Source organism: Electrophorus electricus, chromosome 3 (assembly GCF_041902795.1).
Source record: "Electrophorus electricus isolate QZ-2024a chromosome 3, ASM4190279v1, whole genome shotgun sequence".
In the NCBI taxonomy this organism is placed as follows: Eukaryota; Metazoa; Chordata; class Actinopteri; order Gymnotiformes; family Gymnotidae; genus Electrophorus; species Electrophorus electricus.
In genome coordinates, this window is record NC_137499.1 from 6,828,260 (window position 1) to 6,846,599 (window position 18,340).

The following is an 18,340-nucleotide window of genomic DNA, read 5'->3' on the forward strand; positions in this document are numbered from 1 at the left end:
ACACGTTCGTCTACCGTTTGGCAGTAGATCAATATGTCATCTAAGTGGACAAACACGTACCTGTCAAGGGCTTCCCTTAACACCTCACTGGTATACCATTGGAAAACGGTGGGTGCGTTCATCAACCCAAACGGCATGACGAGGTATTTATAGTGCCCAGAGGGGGTGATGAACTCCGTCTTTCACTCATTTCCCTCCTGGATTCTCACCAAGTTGTAGGCACTGCGCAGGTCCAGTTTAGCAAAAACGGAGGCCTGCTGCAGTGTCTCAAATGCTGATGTCATGAGGGGCAATGGATAGCGATCCTTGATGGTTATTTTGTTAAGGCCCAGGTAGTCTATACAGGGGCATAGCCCAGCATCTTTCTTCCCGACAAAGAAGAATCCTGCGCCAGCCAGGGAAGTAAATGGCTGGATGACCTCAACGCGAAGGACTTGTATGTACTCGTCCATTTCCTGACGTCCAGGCCCTGAAAGGGAGAACAGGTGGCCTCTAGGGGGACTGGAGCCCGGGAGGAGGTTTATGGTCATGTCATATGGCCGGTGCGGAAGCAATAGTTGGGCGTTCAGTTTGCTAAATGCTTCCCCGAGGTCCCAGTATTCCTGGGGTACTCGAGACAGGTCTGGACCACCATGACCGGACCCAGACCGAGGCTTGGGTTGCTGCAAACAGGAGCTGCGACATGACAAACCCCAATATTGTGTTCATATTCATTATTTGTAATGCATGTGAGTGCCGTTGTCTTTATGTAGTAATAAATGTTTGTCCATGTCGCTGGAACCTGTGCGTCTTGCCCCTCGCCCTTCGGCATTCGGGGCACACACGTTACAGGTTATAATATCACTATGACTACAAGTACAATTAGGTAGCCCTGTGTACTGTGCTGTTCAATTGTTGTGTGTTGCACAATGTCACAAAAGGTTCCTACTTAATTTTATAGTACAGAATGAAATTCCATTAACTGATACACAATCATATTGACTCATAACAAGCAGACCTAGTTGATTGCTTTAATTCATTATCGTTTAGATTGAATAGATTGAGTGAGTGAAAGGGTAGGTGAAAAGTTAAATGTGAGTACATTTATCTACTCAGACCTACATTGCATTGTCTGATTCATGTCCAGAGTATTACCTTGTCGACTGTTATGCTCTTGCAGACAATGCTTAGCGTACTGCTGCTCTAATAACCTGCAATGATTTATATGATAGTTACAGGGACGTCCCTTCCCTCAAAGCAGTCTTTACAAGTATTAATTTACACACTGGCACTTTGTACCTAACGTGAAAAGCTGGAGACTTTCTGAGTTTTCTGGTATATTGAATTTAATTTCAAAATCTGTTTTTGAATTTTTGATGCTGATATAAAAAGAACTGTACTGTACTGCTTGCACCTGTTTTATTGAATCAGAATGACTCACGCCAACCAGAATTAATGGATAAAGAAGATGTGAACATCAGTGGGAAGTTTGGCGGTTACTGAACTAAGTATTATATATTTTGTTTCTGGTGTAGTGTAAATAGGAATGAATGAATATACCTAATTGCTCCTGTTTGAACTTTAGTTGTCACAGGATTAAATGAGTGAAAGAGCAAAGAGCATGTAAATTCTGTTTTAGGATCTAAGCATTGTATATATTTTTCTAATGTGTTCAATGTATCTGGAGGTCATATTTTTGCAGGGTTAGCAAAGACAATCTGTCACTTTGCAACATTTTAATAACAGGTTCAGCTGTTTTTGGTGATAATACATAAATCTAAAAACTATATTGTGCTGATAATAGTCTGCACTGATTATATGATGAATGCATGTAGCACCTGCTCTACAATTGTTACATTGAATCAGACTGACTCATTATCAGCCAGACTTGGTAGAGGGCTTCAGCAATATCTTGTGAAAATGTATGTGAAGTTTGTTGGTGACTTAACAAAGTTATATAAAAATGACTGGTGTAGTGTAATTAGCAATGAATCTATATGTCTGATTAGTAGGCACTGAACATTTTTCTGCTGTGTTTGGTGTATGTGTAGTTCAAATTTGCACCACTGTAATGAAAACAATGTCACAATGCTACTTTGCAACATTTTATACATAAAGCAAGGTGTTTAAAATGTACAAACTTGCACTTCACATATAATATGAACTGCTGGTGACTTTCTGATTCTTTGGTGGTGATATAAAAAGTGCAGTACTGTCCTGCTCTAATAACATGCCTTATACTGTTACACTGAATAAGATTTAGTCATACCAACCAAACTTACTGGAGGGCTTCAACAAGATGTTAGGAAAATGTGTATGAAGTCTGGTGGTGACTGAACTAAGCCTTAATGGTTTTTTTAGGGTGTGGTGTAAATATGTATTGATGATGAATTAATGAATTAATTAATATCCCTGATCATATGTACAGTTTATCAAAATGTTTGAAATGGGGTAGTTGCCAGGCCTGATATTTGTGACACCATTATTGTACTTTTATTTATCAAAACAAGGTTTTCATCTAAATGACCATTGTAGTCCCTCCCAGAGGCCAATTCACACCAACCATGGTAAGACTACTTAAATGTCAACTGATATTTATGTATCAAATTTGGTCAAAATCTAATGACCGTAAATCTAATGACTTTTTTTTGCAATCGGTTTTGCAACCCAAAACTGTGGATGTCACATCCACATTGCACTAAACGTCTGACATTTTTTCAGAATTATTTGTACCAGTGAGGAATTCATTTCAGCGAGGAACCTGAATAATATGAAAAACTCTAACAAATACAATAGGGTTCCAGGAACTACGGCCCTTGGACCCCTAAATATTTAATTGAAATTTTAAACACAGTAACTAATACTGAGCTACTATTCTTTGATCTACTCACCTCTTGTTGATTTGCATAAATGTGGAAGGTCTTCCCTTCAAACTTCAATTTAGTAACTTCATTCCTGTTAACAATAACAGCAGACTAATACAGTTATTCAGTTACAAAGACACACGCACACACACACACACACACACACACACACACACACAGACACACACACACACACACACACACACACACATGCACACAAAGCATATGATTATGACATGACAGATGTTTTCCTACTGACCATTTGAGGAAATGTACTCTGCGGTTCCCCTGCAGTACCACAAAGCCAAATGGCGTGAAAGCAAGGAATGCTGCATTTCCTGACACATCCTAGCACACATAATGAAAAATAGAACAAAAACTTCCATTTATAGGGCACTAATATCACTAATATCACTTGTGATAGAATAAACTTTGGTTAATCCAAAGTCCCACTCCAAAACTGTACATAAAAGCCAAAAAGACTATCACTGCTGAAGGTGAACAGGCTTCAAACTGAGATGTGTCATAGCAGGACAGACACAGGAAATGACGGTGAAGTGCACAAGTATATACCTTACAAGGGTGAGGATCAACCCCATATGTCTCCAATGTCTGGGCCTTTCTTAAGAAATTCAACTCAGAGGTCTCAGGAGTCTGACCTCTGTGAGAGGGAGAGAGTGATGGAGTCATACAGTCATTTACATACACACACAGATTCATGCATATTTCTGCATGTCCATAAACATATGCGCACAAAGATATACACAAAAAATTCCACACCACTGGAGACTCCTGAGAGTAATTATTAAATAGTAGCTTCAGGGTTTGGTCCCTGTCACAAATTTTACGTCCTTTTGTATTATGAGTGCCATTCAGTGGACAAAGGTTAAGGGAAAAAGAGAAAGCCAAGTAATTACATTACATTACATCATGTTATATCATCTCTTACATTAGCTCAGTTTTGTGGATCTCAGCAATGCGGCGCTCAAGACGTTCAGAGTGCTTGGGGAAAAACTGAAACTTGGAGCTGTAACCCTCTGGATGTTTCCCTGCATCATAGTCTCCAATCTCAGCTACACGATAAGACAAGACTGTGAAACAGCTTCATACAATTGCACAGAACAATACAACAGTTTACAACAGAACATATACGCACGTACACAAACTAAGTATACCAGAACTTGAAATGAGTCAAGATTAGCTGCCCTGCATTACATTCTCCTCAGTTAATGCACTTACGGAAACTTCATTTTAATACCATATTTTGTTATGGAAAGTGTCTCAGTTCCAGTGGCATATGTACTGTACAGTACACACACTGGAAGTACAACACACTGCATGACCCTCTACCCAATACTCCAGTACACTGCCTGATCCCGTATCCAGTACTCGGTACAGGTGGGTTTCGGACATGGGCACACCATCAGGACCAAACTAGGACTTCTAGAAAACCGGACTAGACATTAATTATTTCTTCATTTTATTATTATTTGTTTATTTTTCTCTTTCACTATTTATTCTGCTCCGTATTGTCTATATTGTGGCTATTGTAGTGTCTGTTGTCAGCCAGAGGAGGATTGGGCCCCCCCTTTGAGTCTTAATTCCTCTCAAGGTTTCTTCCTCATGCTCTAGGGAGTTTTTCCTTGCCACCATCGCCCTTGGCTTGCTCACTGGAGGCTTGGATATGGACATTTGTAAAGCTGCTTGGTGATGACATCTGATGTAAAAAGCGTTATATAAATAAGTTTGATTTGAATTTGAAATTCCAGTACTCTGTCTGACCCCATACTCAGTACTACAACACACTGCCTGACCCTGTACCCAATACTCCAGTGCACTGCCTAACTTAGTGCTCAGCTGCCGTTACCTTGTAGGATATATGCAGCTAGCATGGCTGCATCTGAGCTCCTGCACAACAGTCGGCCGTGGTATAAATCTCTCTTAATCTGCAAAAAGACTAGATATCTAAAAACAAAATCAGTAAAAGATTATTTTAATACACATTTTAAAGGTCAAAGTGTAAAGCAGAAACTTATGTATACATTGTATATATACTGTATATATAAGTGATATGTATATAAATGACTACCTAGTGATCTCTTCTTTGAGAGCAGCAGGATCAGGGGGGTAAAACTTCACTCGCAGACACATAGTAAACGGTGGCTGAGCTGAGAAAAATAGAATAAAGAGGATAAAGAGAAGGACATCTAGTAGCAATCTACAGTTTACCTGTGATCAGAGTTTGCAATATGTTTAATATAATAGGGCAGAGATATTGTCCTTCACAGCTGTGCAATACCGCACTGAAGAGCAAACTCTTGAAATTACAACAGAATATATGACTTACATCTCATCTGTTTGGTAATGGATTTGGTCAACTCTAGCCAATGCTGAAATGACAGAATCAAAGTGACACGTCAATATTAATTTCATTACAGTTTCAAAATCTCAAAGAGCTTTACATTAAAGAGATGAAACATTGCATAGTAAAGAATGAACATTATGCTTTATCTATTGTTAAAACATAATTTAATTAGTTAATAATTAATGCAAGAAATTATCATTTAAAACATAATGTCAAATAAGAGACTTAACCAAATGAGCTAAGCATAAAGAAGTAGGCGTTTAATCTGGATTCATAAATACTTAGAGCTGGAATTCCTCATATTCTCTGGAATACAATAATAAGAGTTTAGAACATAAAATATCTATCGTTAATTGAGTTGCAAGGAATCCTGGAGATCAACAGTAAACCTGCCTCAGTTGAGCAAAGTAGTTGGTGTTTGGTTATAATGCTTCTAGAGTTTTGCAAGATATGTTGGAGTTAAACCATCAAGGGTTTGAAAGGTCCTTATAAAAGCATGTATTAAGTTAATAGCATCATATAGGCTCAGCTTAGTATTTTTTGTATTATGTGTTATACATAGAACATTCAAGGGAGTAACTGCAGTGTACTGTAGTAAAAGACAGTCAAAGGTAATCAAAATATCAGTGAAGTACACAAGGTTTCCAGATAAACATGACATTTTAGACAGAGGTTCTTCATCAGCTGTACAAGCAAAGTGCTTCTGAAACGAGTATATGTTAGAAAAAGTAAATGGTTTAAATCATAAAATTCATACTATGGCGTTCTAAAGTTCTGAGAGAATAGTTATTTTTCTTTGGGTTTCCTAATTTCATTGCTGCCATAGAAATTATGCCACATATCATGCAGTGTCCTTTAGCATTAAAAGGTCTTGCCACTGGAAACTACAAATCCTTAATTCTGAAGATCTGAAGGTGACAGGCTTGCTGATCATTTTACAAGATGCTCAGCAAACCTTCACTTGGTTTCTCCAGTGTAAATCTCCTGCAAGAAATACAATAGACAACTCCTACAGTAATACATGGGTGATAACAATTGTTCCTTTAGTACTAGTTTTTCAGTTGCTGTGTTAATAAATTTACATGTAGCACATCTAGAGCAGTTACAGGCTACAGAACCACAGTTATTATTTATCTCACTCTTGATGAGCACATCTTTGATGGTTTTGTCTGGTCTCTAGGAAATTATTGGGGGATCCGTAAAAAAGAATGTGGTCTCTGCATCATCATGAAACATCCTGAAGTGTTTAAGTATAATATTAACCACTGTTTTATTTGTAAGATGATAATTGAGCATGAAAGAAATTGTTGTTTTAACAGCTGATTATTTATATGTCTCTGAACAGGTAAAACATGAGCAAAGGCATAATTTATGGCTTCCTCTGGTTATGAAAGTTATGAAAATTCACATTTCCATATTTTCTGGAGCAAGTCTTTATTCTCACTGGAAATATGCTCAAAACGTAATAGCTTTAATTAAAGAATTGAGTTTTTGTAGGCTTTGGAATGTGAAGAGGCATTATGCAAATAGGAACTGTGAGGTTGGGAGGTAGAGGCAAGATGCAGAGGCAAGCCGTCGTGGTCACAAACACAAAGGTTTATTAAACACAAATAAAACTAAACTAAAACTTGAAGAACACTAAGCGATAACAGGACACAAAAACTTAAAAAGCGGAAAAACAGTTTAGTGCACAATGGGCTAGCTGAAACATAGCGCACAAGGGGTCAAACACTGACCAAAGACGCTCACAAAACAGGACCTTAAATATGTACACTAACATGGACAACAATGAAGGACAGGTGTGACACATAACCGGTTAACGAGGGAAGGGTGTGGCAATAAAGACATGCATGCTCACATACACACACACACACACACACACACACACACACACACAAATGTCACACGGACTTGGGGAGGAGTCAAGAAGGAGGGGGCAGTGCCATGACAGGAATGAGCGTCCACGGGTTTATAATAGATTGTGCCATATAAACCAGTATTTTCAGACTTAACTGAAACATGTGTATGTAGCAGTAACAAAAATGTCATCATGTATCTCAGAAATACTTTGGATACAGTTCCAGTATATTGTTCGAAAAAAGGGTTTTGGTAGGATCATAGGATAGGACGATACCATAAGATGGTACCATTTTACCACCCATACCCAATGTCATCTTATTTGTGAGTAGAACTTGGTGTCAAAGGTGAAGCAGTTTAGAGTTAACACAAGTTCCAACAGTCTTAAGAGAATATCTGTGAGAGAATTTCTCAGGTCTTGCATCACAGGCATGTTTTAAAGCACTCAAACCATCTTCATTAGGGATGACCATGTATAAACTTTGAAAAAAAGTAGGGAGTTTGCAGCTAGCTTGTTCTTTCAGGCATTCAAGGATTTGTAGAAAATGTTTTTAACACTTGGACTGAACATATCATTGGGAAACTGGGATATAATTTATGTTTGGTAAGAACAATACAATATATGTCCAGATACAATCATTTAATTCAAGTGTTTAATAATTCAGTCCCATTATCACAGGTATATAAAATCAAGTACCTAGCCATGCAGTCTGCTTTTACAAATATTTGTGAAAGAATGGGCCAATGTAAAGAGCTCAATGAATTAGCTCAATGACATTAGGAACCACGTGATAATAGGAACCACAGCAAGTCAGCCAAGAAGTGGCAGACCACATAAATTAAAAAAGGGGGGTCATTGAGTGCTGTGTGGTGTGTAGTTCATATAAGTAAACAACACTCTGCTGACTCAATAGATGTAAAGTTTCAAACCTCCACTGGCATTAACAACAGCACAAAAGCTGGGCATGGGTTTCCACGGCCAAGCAGCTATAAACAGTAGATGGAGCGATGTTGTAATATGGGCTCAAACCCAGGTCAGATAAGTGATGACACAAACAGCCTACTGGGTGAGCAACCATGTTCTAACGATTGTAGCTCCGTGTGTGAAACAGTTAGATCGTAGAACAGTTAAAACAAGAAACATAAATAACCAAAGGTGGGGAGTTGAACAGCGGCCGTTTTATTGCAAGGCAAACAAATACCCGCTAGACTGCAGCAGCTATAAAAGTACCTGCGCGTATATCTCCCTTCAAAGGAATGGAGGACAACAGAATTAGAGGAAAAACTAAACACCACGCCGAGCATGGGGAAAGGGGGAACAAATGACGCTATGGGAAGAATGGCAGCCCCAGTGCAACGGGGAACACCAAACTAAATCTTTCCAAACAAAACCAGAAAACAGGGAGGAACTTTAATGGCTAAGGGGAACCTTGGGAAAGAGACAGATTTGAGAGGGAATGTGTAAAAACGCAGACATCCTCGCTGAAGTGAGGTGTAGCACAAGGGCTCACAGAGCTCAATACCCGAAGTTACCAGGTAGATGCTCAGCTCAAAACTTTAGCAAAGACCCAACACTGGGTGACTGGGCTTATATAGGTCTAGCCCAGCTGTTGTGCATCAAGCCTGATTAGGAGTGCACCTGACTCAAGGCCTCCCTCTGGTGGCCGGAGGGGGCCTCGGCCTGGCACTGACCCTTACAGATGTAAAGGTACCACCTGACTCTGAAGCAGTGGAAACATGTTTTGTGGAGTGACGAATAACTCTTCTCTATCAAGCACTCAGATGAACAAGTCTGGGGTTAGTGAACATTAACTGCCTGACTGCAATGTGTCAACTGTAAAATTTGGTGGAGGAGGGATAAATCTGTTGTTTTTCAGGGGTTGGCATAGAACCTTTAGTTCCAGTGAAGGGAAACCTTAATGCATCAGCATACCAAGACATTTTTGACAATTGTATGCTTCCAACTTTTTAAGAACAGTTTTGGGAAGGTCCTTTTCTATCCCCAGTGAACAAAGCAAGGCATAAAGGCATGGTTGGGTGAGTTTGGTGTGGAAGAACCTTACTGGCCTGCACAGAGCCAGTAAGACATCAATTTTCTATCACGTCTATCTATTAGGTTTGTTAGCCAGTTTGTGGCTAACAACCTCAACCACATCAAAGACTTTTGGGGTTAATTAGAACAGAGACTGTGAGCCAGGCTTTCTTGTCCAACATCAGTATCTGACCTCACAAGTGCTCTTCTGGATAAATGGGTGAAAATTCAGACACACTCCAAAATCTTGTAGAAAGCCTTCCCAGAAGAGTGGAAGGTGTTATAGCTACAAAGGGGGAGACCAATTCCGTATTCCTATGGAATTAGAAAGGAACATCATAAAAGCTCCTGTAGTTGTAATGTGTAGGTGTCCCAATGCTTTTGTCCATTTAGTGACTTTTTAGAGTCTAACCTTTTCACTCACTTGATGATGTAATCTCTGCCCATGGTTTTGCCTACCATTGCTATGCTGATGATATCCAACTAATCCTTTCCTTTTCAATTTCAGACACTCAGAATGTTTACTGATATCTCAGAATGTTTACTGATATCTCATCCCACCTGAAGCTCAGCAAGACTAAGCTGCTACACATCCACTGAGCAACTGATGTGCAGAGGATCCTTTTAAGAACTTCTTGATCACTCCATTTGAGAATATCCTTTCTTATGAGCAATCTTCTCTGGACTATTTGATTATGTTCTTTATTACCATTGAACATTACTACCATTCCACATGTAGTCATTACAGTAAGTTATATATTAGATTGTATTTCTCTCTGAACTAACTTTTCTAAAGAATTGTCATCTATCACAGTAAAACAGAACGGACAGCAGAGGATGACCAGCTGCTGTTACTACCCCTGTATTTCCATTGTATGAGAAATATAGCATTTGCAAACTCCCTCTACCATTCTTTCTCATTTTCTCAGCAAAAATATTTTTTTATTATTTACATGAGCATTTAGTGGAGCTTTAATTTATCCTTCTTAAATTACTTTTTGGGGGGTGGGGATTGCTGGAATAATACTAATTATATTATTTGCATAATGCAAATATCTCTGCATTGATTCTATCACATCTTCTAGTCCAATCACCGGAACTCACCCTTTGTTTGTCTGGGTCAACATATCTGATGCCAAAGTAGTCTTTCTCCAGCAGGCTTAGATGTTGGCAAATCTGCTCAAATAGCCACTGGCCCTTTGCATCCCTCTGTAACACAAGCATAATTGAGTTAATTGACAGTAAAAATCTCATTGCACCCAAATAATATTGTTGATGTTACAATGTGGATTTTTGATACTTAATAAAGATACTTTCTAACATGCATCCAGCACAATGAGGATTGTCCACCTCCACCTGTATCATCATCTATATCCTCAAAATACATATTCAAAATGGATGGGAACTGCATTAGCAATGTGTCCAAAGTTGTCAGTTGGGAGTTGAGACAGCTTAATATTTTAGAATTCCTCATCAGACATCAAATATTAACACATTCATGAGCACACGTCGAGAACTTTAGATATATTTCATACAGATGTAAAAGGAGTGAGATGGCAGGTGATTTCTGCTTTTATTTATAATAATTAGAGTAAGTGAGCCCAAGAGCCATTACACTGAAGCATCAGCACTGGTTGCTCTTTATAGAGCCCTTTCTTCAGGTCTAATCACTGTACCCATGCCACTTCAAATGTGGTCTTCACTGCTACAGACTGGCTAACAAACCTAAGTGATAGAAAATTGATGTCTAGGAACACTGGCATTACAGAGTCACAGAATGGCCTCCATGACCTCTCTTTGAGGAGAGCAGAACATTTACTGCAGACTTACAATAAATGCATGCGGAGGACAGGAGGGACTGCTGAAGAATGTCAGACACACATGACTACCAGATTTCTTCTTTAGAGATTAATTCATATTGATTCTGTGTCATCAAGCATATCTTTAGGAAGGTAGTAAATGCACATGCATGCACACGTGTGTAAGTGTGTGCATGTATACATGTGTGTGTTCGTGTCTTTGCAGGGACAGGAAATGACCTCTACAAGCTAAAGATCTGAAAAAAAAGTAAAAATATGCAGTGTCATTATAACCTTTTTACATCATTTTATTTTAGGCCAGACTTTGTGGTATATATATATATATATATATATATATATATATATATATATATATATATGTATAGAGAGAGAGAGAGAGAGAGAGAGAGAGAGAGAGAGAGAGAGAGAGATAGATAGATAGATAGATAGATAGATAGATAGATAGATAGATAGATAGATTCATAATTATAATAATTGTAGTGAAGTACACAAGGTTTTCCAGAGAAACAGGGCATTTCGGGCAGATGTCCTTAATCAGCTATCACACATGCACATATACAAACACACACGCACATATACAAGCATTATATTGCCAAAGGTATTTGCTCGTCTGCCTTCGCGCACAAATGAACTTGAGTTGCATCCAAATATTAATCCATAGGGTTTAATATGTCAGCGCACCCTTTGCAGCTATAACATCTTCAACTCTTCTGGGAAGGCTTTCCACAAGGTTTAGGAGTGTGTTTATGGGAATTTTTGACCATTCTTCCAGAAACGCACTTGTGAGGTCGGACACTGATGTTGGACAAGAAGGCCTGACTCGCAGTCTCTGCTCTAATTCATCCCAAAAGTGTGGGTTGAGGTCAGGACTCTGCACAGGCCAGTCAAGTTCTTAAACACCAAACTTGCTCATCCATGTCTTTATGGACCTTGCTTTGTGCACTGGTGCACAGTCATGTTGGAACAGGAAAGGGCCATCTCCAAACTGTTCCTACAAAGTTGGGAGCATGAAATTGTTGCTGAACAGTTCCTTTCAGTGGAGCTAAGGGGCCAAACCCAACTCCTGAAAAACCGTTCTCCTGGCAAACGCCAAACCCAGACTCGTTCATTGGATTGCCAGATGGAGAAGTGTGATTGGTCACTCCAGAGAACATGTCTCTAGTGTTCTAGAGTCCAGTGGTGGTGGGCTTTACATCACTGCATCTAACACTTAGCAATGCATTTGGTGATGTAAGGCTTGGATGCAGCTGCTCGGCCATGGAAACCCATTTCATGAAGCTCTCTATGCACTGTTCTTGAGCTAATCTGAAGGCCAGATGAAGATTAGAGGTCTGTAGCAAATGACTCTGCAGAAAGTTGGCGTCCTCTGTGCACTATGTGCCTCAGCATCCGATGACCCTGCTCTGTCATTTTACATGGCCAACCACTTCATGGCTGAGTTGCTGTCATTCCCAATCACATCCTCTTTGTTATAATACCACTAACAGATGATTGTGAAATATTTAGTAGTGAGGATATTTCACGACTGGACTTGTTGCAAAGGTGGCATCCTAGCACAGTACCCTGCTGGAGTTCACTGAACTTGGTTTTATACACTTGTAGCCATGGAAGTGATTGGAACTAAATTCAATGATTTGGATGGGTGGGTGAATACTTTTGGCAATATTTATAAACAAGATCCAGTAACCATCACTCTAGTAGATGTCCAAAAAGGGTCTCAAGTATGAAGAGCTGGACAGCTCCAGGCCCACGCCTGGACTGGACAGTGCTGGACAGGGCTGGACAGTCCTGATCCAGAAAGACCCCCAGAAAGGGCCATTTCCATCCAACTACTAGCCAATAACTTGCCTCTGCACAACATGGAAGCTCCTGTCAGGCCTCACTTCAGATAAAAAGAGAAGACACATGGATCAATATATGGGCGGGCAGCAGAAGGGCATTGGCAAGAACACCAGAGGAGCCAAGCACTAGCTACTGGTGGATAAAACACTCCAGACTATAAGACCAGACAGACTAATTTGTTTACCGCCCACATTGACTATAAGAAAACCTATGATTCAGTTCACCACACATGGATCCTGGCATGCTTGAAGCTGTATATCAACAGGACTCGAAGAGCCTCAGTGGGGATGTGGAGGACAAACACAGAGGTCAACTTTAGGTTAGCAGAATGAGTCACCATCAAGTGTGGCATTTATCAAGGAGCTGCCCTGTCCCCGATGCTGTTCAGTATAGGCCTGAACCACCCTTAGTGAGATCATCACCAAGAGTGTCTATGGATACTGACTTTGAAATGGCGCAACCATCAGCCACCCATTCTACATCTATGACAAGCTGTATGCCAGAAGTGAACAAGACATTGACTCTCTAATCAGTTATACAGCAATGACATCTAAATGTCATTCAGACTGAATAAATGTGGTTGTATGGTTACAAAGAGAGGGAAGGTAGGACAGAGGGGATCATACTGCTAAAAGGTAACAACAGATGTTGCAGGCAGCTACAAGCACCTTGGAATCCCACAAGCAAATGGGAATTATGAAGAGGCCACAAGGAAAGCAGCTACATCCAAATGCCTACAAGGAAAGAGGCAACTCCTGAGAAGTCATCTGAAGGGGAAGAACAGATCTGGGCTATCAACACATATGCTCTACCAGTCATCAGATACCCCACTGGCATAATAGGCTGGCCTAAGGAGGAGATATAAGACAATGACATCAAAACAAGAAAACTCCTCACAATGCACAGGGGGTTTCATCCCAAATCCAGCACTCTGAGACAGTTCACTAAGTAGAATGAGTGGGGCTAAGGACTAGTAAGCATCCGAGCCACTATCCAGGATGAAACAACCAAGATCCAGGAGTACACCAGGATGATGGGTCCAAGTAAAGAAGTGCTTAACAGAAACCCAAGGAGGATGAGGACAAACAGGGACCATCATAGAAGGATAAACCCCTGCATACTACGTACCACTGACAAATCATGGTAGTGACAGATATGGAGAAATCCTACCAATTGCTGGAGAAGGCTAGAAATAGAAACACTAATCATGGCAGCACAGGAACAAGCTCTGAATACAAGATCAGTAGAGGCTGGGATTTACTACAGCAGGCAGGACCCCAGTTGCAGGCTGCGCAATGATGCCCCTGAGACAATCTAGCACATACAAGCAGGATGCAACATGAAAGCAGACAGAGCCTACATAGAACATTATAACCAAGTGGCTTGCATAGTATATTGAAACATCTGTGCTGAGTATAGGTTGGAAGTTACAAGGTAAAAGTGGAATATAACCCCAAAGGTGGTGAAGAATGACCATGCTAAGTTCCTATGGGACATCCAGTTATGGACTGACAAAATGGTAATGCCTAACCATGGATGGTAGTGATGGATAAACAGAAGAAGAAAGCCTTAGTGATAGATGAAGAATTCCCAAGTGATAGCAACATGAGGTACAAGGAACACAAAAAAGTCAAGAAATACCAAGGGCTGAGAGAAGAGCTGGAAAAGATGTGGAAAATGAAGGCAACCCTGGTTTCAGCAGAAATCGGACCTCTAGGAGTTATGACCCCCAAACTGGAAGAATGGCTTCAACAGATCCCAGGAACAACATATAAGATCTCCATCCAGAAGAAGAACAGCTAAGATAATACACTGGACCTTTAAGCTCCCAGGTCTCTGGTAGAGGACCCGAGCTTGAAGGAAAAAGACTGCCCAGAGGAGGGTGAATGTGGATTTTTAATTTGCAAAACAGAAAAAAGAAAGACAATGTTAGCCTCCAGCCCCATAGCAGCCCAGTGTGGGGCTGTGGCCAACATGTTGAAAACCACTGTTCTGTTATCTGGCACCAAGATGTTAGCGAAAGATCTTTTAAGCTGTGAGGTGGTGTCTTCATGGATCAGACAAATTATTCCAGCACTTCCCATATAGGCTCAATTGGATAGAGATCTAGGGAATTTAGAGGCCCAGACAACACCTTGCACTCTTTGTAATGTCCACAAACCATTCTAGAACAATTTCTTCATAGAATACTGGAAGAGGCCTGCTGAAAGAGGCCACTGTCATTACAGAAAAATGCTGTCATAAAGGGGTTTTCTTTGTCTGAAACAATATTTAGGTAGGTGGTACATGTCAAAGTGAGATCCACAGGAATGCCAGGATCCAAAGTTTCCCAGCAGACCATTGTCCAGAGCATCACAGTGCCGTCTTTTCATAATGCATTATGGTGCCATCTCTTTCCCAGCTAAGTGACACATGTGCATCTGGCCATCTAAATGATGTAAAAGAAAATGTGATTCATCTTAGCGGGCTACCTTCTTCCATTGTTCAGTGGTCCAGTTCCGATGCTCATATGCCCATTGTAGGCACTTTGGGCAGTGGACAGGGTATGAAGCTTCATACTTAGCAAGCTGCAATGCACTGTGTGTTGTGTAAGACTTTTCTATCATAGCCATCATTACCCTTCTCAGCAATTTTTGTTACAGTAGTTTTTCTTTGGGATTGGACTGGACAGATTAACCCTCCGCACCTGTGTCAGTAAACCCTGTCACCAGTTCACTGATTGTCCTTCCTTGGACCACTTTTGGTAGCTACTGAAAAAACTTGCTGTTTTGGAGATGCTCAGACCCAGTCATCTAGCCATAACAAATTGACCCTTGTCAAAGTTCCTCAGATCCTTATATTTTGCAATTTTTCTTGCTTCCGACTAATCAACTTCAAGACTGACATTTTTATTACCTCTAAATCTTTTACCACACTGCAGTAACTCTGTGGAATCCTCTTCATTAAGGTGTGTCCATATTTTTGACTGGTACTGTATTGCTATTATCTCACTACAGATTTCTACATCACCACAGATGGCAATGACATCAATAAAGATTACTATAGCACCACCACAGATGACTGTCATCAATAAAGATCACTATAACATTGCCACAGATGGCTGTGACATCAATAAAGATCACTATAACATCACCACAGATGGATATGACATCAATATAAATGACTATACCAGCAGACATTACTGTAACAGCACCAGGGATTGTTATTACATCAACACAGATCACTATAACATCAGCACAAATTGCTGTAACATTGCAACATATTGCATCATTAATCCCAGGCATTCCCAGGCCAGCCGGAAGATGAAATCCCTCCAGCTTGTCTACTATGTGGTCTCCTTTCTGTTGGCTCTCAGAGTACGCCCTTTTTCTAGGAACTAACTATGGCCTCAGACTTTGAAGTACTGATCCACATACCAACTGCTTCACACTCAACTGCAAACAGCTAAAGTGTGCACTCATCCACCCTTGGTGCCCTGCCACTGAGCAGCTTTCCAACTACCTAAGTGACATCAGCCAAGGAGATGGACTCTGACTCCCCAAAAGTCTTTGGTCCTATGTCCTGGACAGGAGGTATGTTTCTTGGATTAAGGAGATGCTCAATGTGTTCCTTCCAATGTCCGACAACATTCTCAGTCAAGTTCAAAGCTTCCCCACCCTTGCTGAGCACATCTTGGATCCCTTCTTCCCCTCATGAGCTGTCACTGCATTCTTAAGTACAATTTTGAGGCTGCCAAAAAGTCATTCTCCATGACCTTTCCAAATTTCTCTCATATCCTGGACTTTGATTCTGCATCTGTCAAAGCTGCAAGCTTTTTGCTCTGCCAGTACTCTTCAGCTGAATCCATAGTTCCCAGAAAGCCTCTTCTGCATGATAGCATCCCTCATCTCTGCTGTCCCCCACTGTCACTTTGTGTTGCCATCACAACAGGCACCAGCAAACATTTTGCCACAACTATATGCAGCCACTTTCACAATGGAGGTCTTAAACAGGGTCCACTCATCCTCCAGGATGTGCAGGAAGCTCTCTTGGAGGTGCAAGTTGAAATAATTCCAGACAAACTCCTCTGCTAGTCTACCAGAGAGCCTGGTGGATGGGGAAAAATAAAGTAGATAGTCTCAAGATAGGGAAAAATAAATGAATATTTCAAAACTTTTCTTTTCAAGTCTCTGCTTCCAGTTTCAACATGGTCAAATGGTCATCACTAAATAATGAGCCTTTAGAAAAACGTTATAGAAAAAAGTCTGATGAGCAGGGGGTAAATGCATACTATACAGTTAAGAGGCTAAAGAGCTTGAATCCATAGACTAGCGTGTATGCTATTTTTTAGGTTAAGTTGTCAGCTCATATAGCAGAGGTTGTAGTTATAGGTCACATTATTTTAAAACTTAAGAGAACTTCAGTTATCTTAGCTATGATCATAGTCATTTAACTAAAAAAACCACTATACTAAACACTGTTTGAAGTTGGTTTGCCTGTTGGTAAGCACACTGTATCCTGCAATTTGTCACCACGTCTTCTCTGCTGTCTTACTCTCTGGCCAGTGGCCTGCTGCCATAATAACCTTTCTTGCCATAAATAACGAGACTAAACTAAAATTGTGCACTAAAGACTTAAAAGTCAGTGTGCACTCAAACCAGACTCAAGATCCATTTGAAGTGAATATGTCTCCCAGTAATCTTATTCTGATTTGTCTCATCATTATTGACATCCCTCTACGGTGTTACAGCATTTCTGACAATATAGATTTATTTCAAAAGGTTATGCATTTGACTGTGTTTTCTATTGTGTTATTTAAACAATAAAATGGCAATTAACAATTAGAAAAAATAGAAATTTGTTTCCTTCATCATTTTTGACAATTACACATATTTGTTTTGCATTATGGACCCTAAAAGTTGTCATGACTATCCAATGGACACCAGATTTATAAATTCCTGGACTCACTACTACTTATGAGAGACCTTGTATTTGAACATGGTGATTGTTATGGACACACTATGGTGAACACAGACATTCTATAAAATCCCATCACTCTGGGTTCAGAAGGGCAGGCTGCTCCTCCCAGTCACTCCCAAGCACTCCTCTTTTGGCTTTCTCACTGGAAAGCTGCTTTGTGACAATGGTTGCTGTAAAAAGCATTATATGATTTTGACTCATCCTTTCCAGGTTACCCAATCATTGCCCACGTGTGTGTTGAAGCCCCCCAAAACAATGGAGTCAGTGATTGGAATTCCATCCAGAATTGCACTTGGTTTCTCCAGACATGCATTTCTTCAAACTAAGCACTGTCCTTTGTGATTCTCTTCACTCTACCTTTCTTTCCTTTGTAATTTAAGGTCATTTGTTGATTCAGTGTGACTTAGGAGAGAGACAGATCTGTGGAAGCCAGGGAGCTAGCTATACTCTAAGTTATTTAACCAACTAATTACACAGTGAGTTGAGCTTATAATGCCCTTCTACTTGAACAATTACTCCACTGCATTACAGTGACTGGCTGAGTGAGTAAACACAGCAACATATCCAGTGTAAAAGACACACTACCACATTATATAAAGCTAGACATCTGAACTCTGGGGAA

The 18,340-nt window shown here is 40.3% G+C and overlaps 1 protein-coding gene across 1 annotated transcript in view; it reads right to left on the reverse strand.

Moving 5' to 3' along the window:
• frmd5b (FERM domain containing 5b) overlaps nucleotides 1–18,340 on the reverse strand; it is a 35,454-nt gene that overhangs the window by 13,771 nt on the left and 3,343 nt on the right. The window contains exons 3-10 of the mRNA XM_026997871.3: nucleotides 10,202–10,306; nucleotides 5,191–5,233; nucleotides 4,933–5,011; nucleotides 4,711–4,808; nucleotides 3,793–3,916; nucleotides 3,417–3,504; nucleotides 3,103–3,191; nucleotides 2,871–2,934 (exon numbers count right to left, since the gene is read on the reverse strand). Of these exons, the coding sequence (XP_026853672.2) occupies nucleotides 2,871–2,934; nucleotides 3,103–3,191; nucleotides 3,417–3,504; nucleotides 3,793–3,916; nucleotides 4,711–4,808; nucleotides 4,933–5,011; nucleotides 5,191–5,233; nucleotides 10,202–10,306 (690 nt within the window). The remainder of the gene's footprint in view (nucleotides 1–2,870; nucleotides 2,935–3,102; nucleotides 3,192–3,416; nucleotides 3,505–3,792; nucleotides 3,917–4,710; nucleotides 4,809–4,932; nucleotides 5,012–5,190; nucleotides 5,234–10,201; nucleotides 10,307–18,340) is intronic.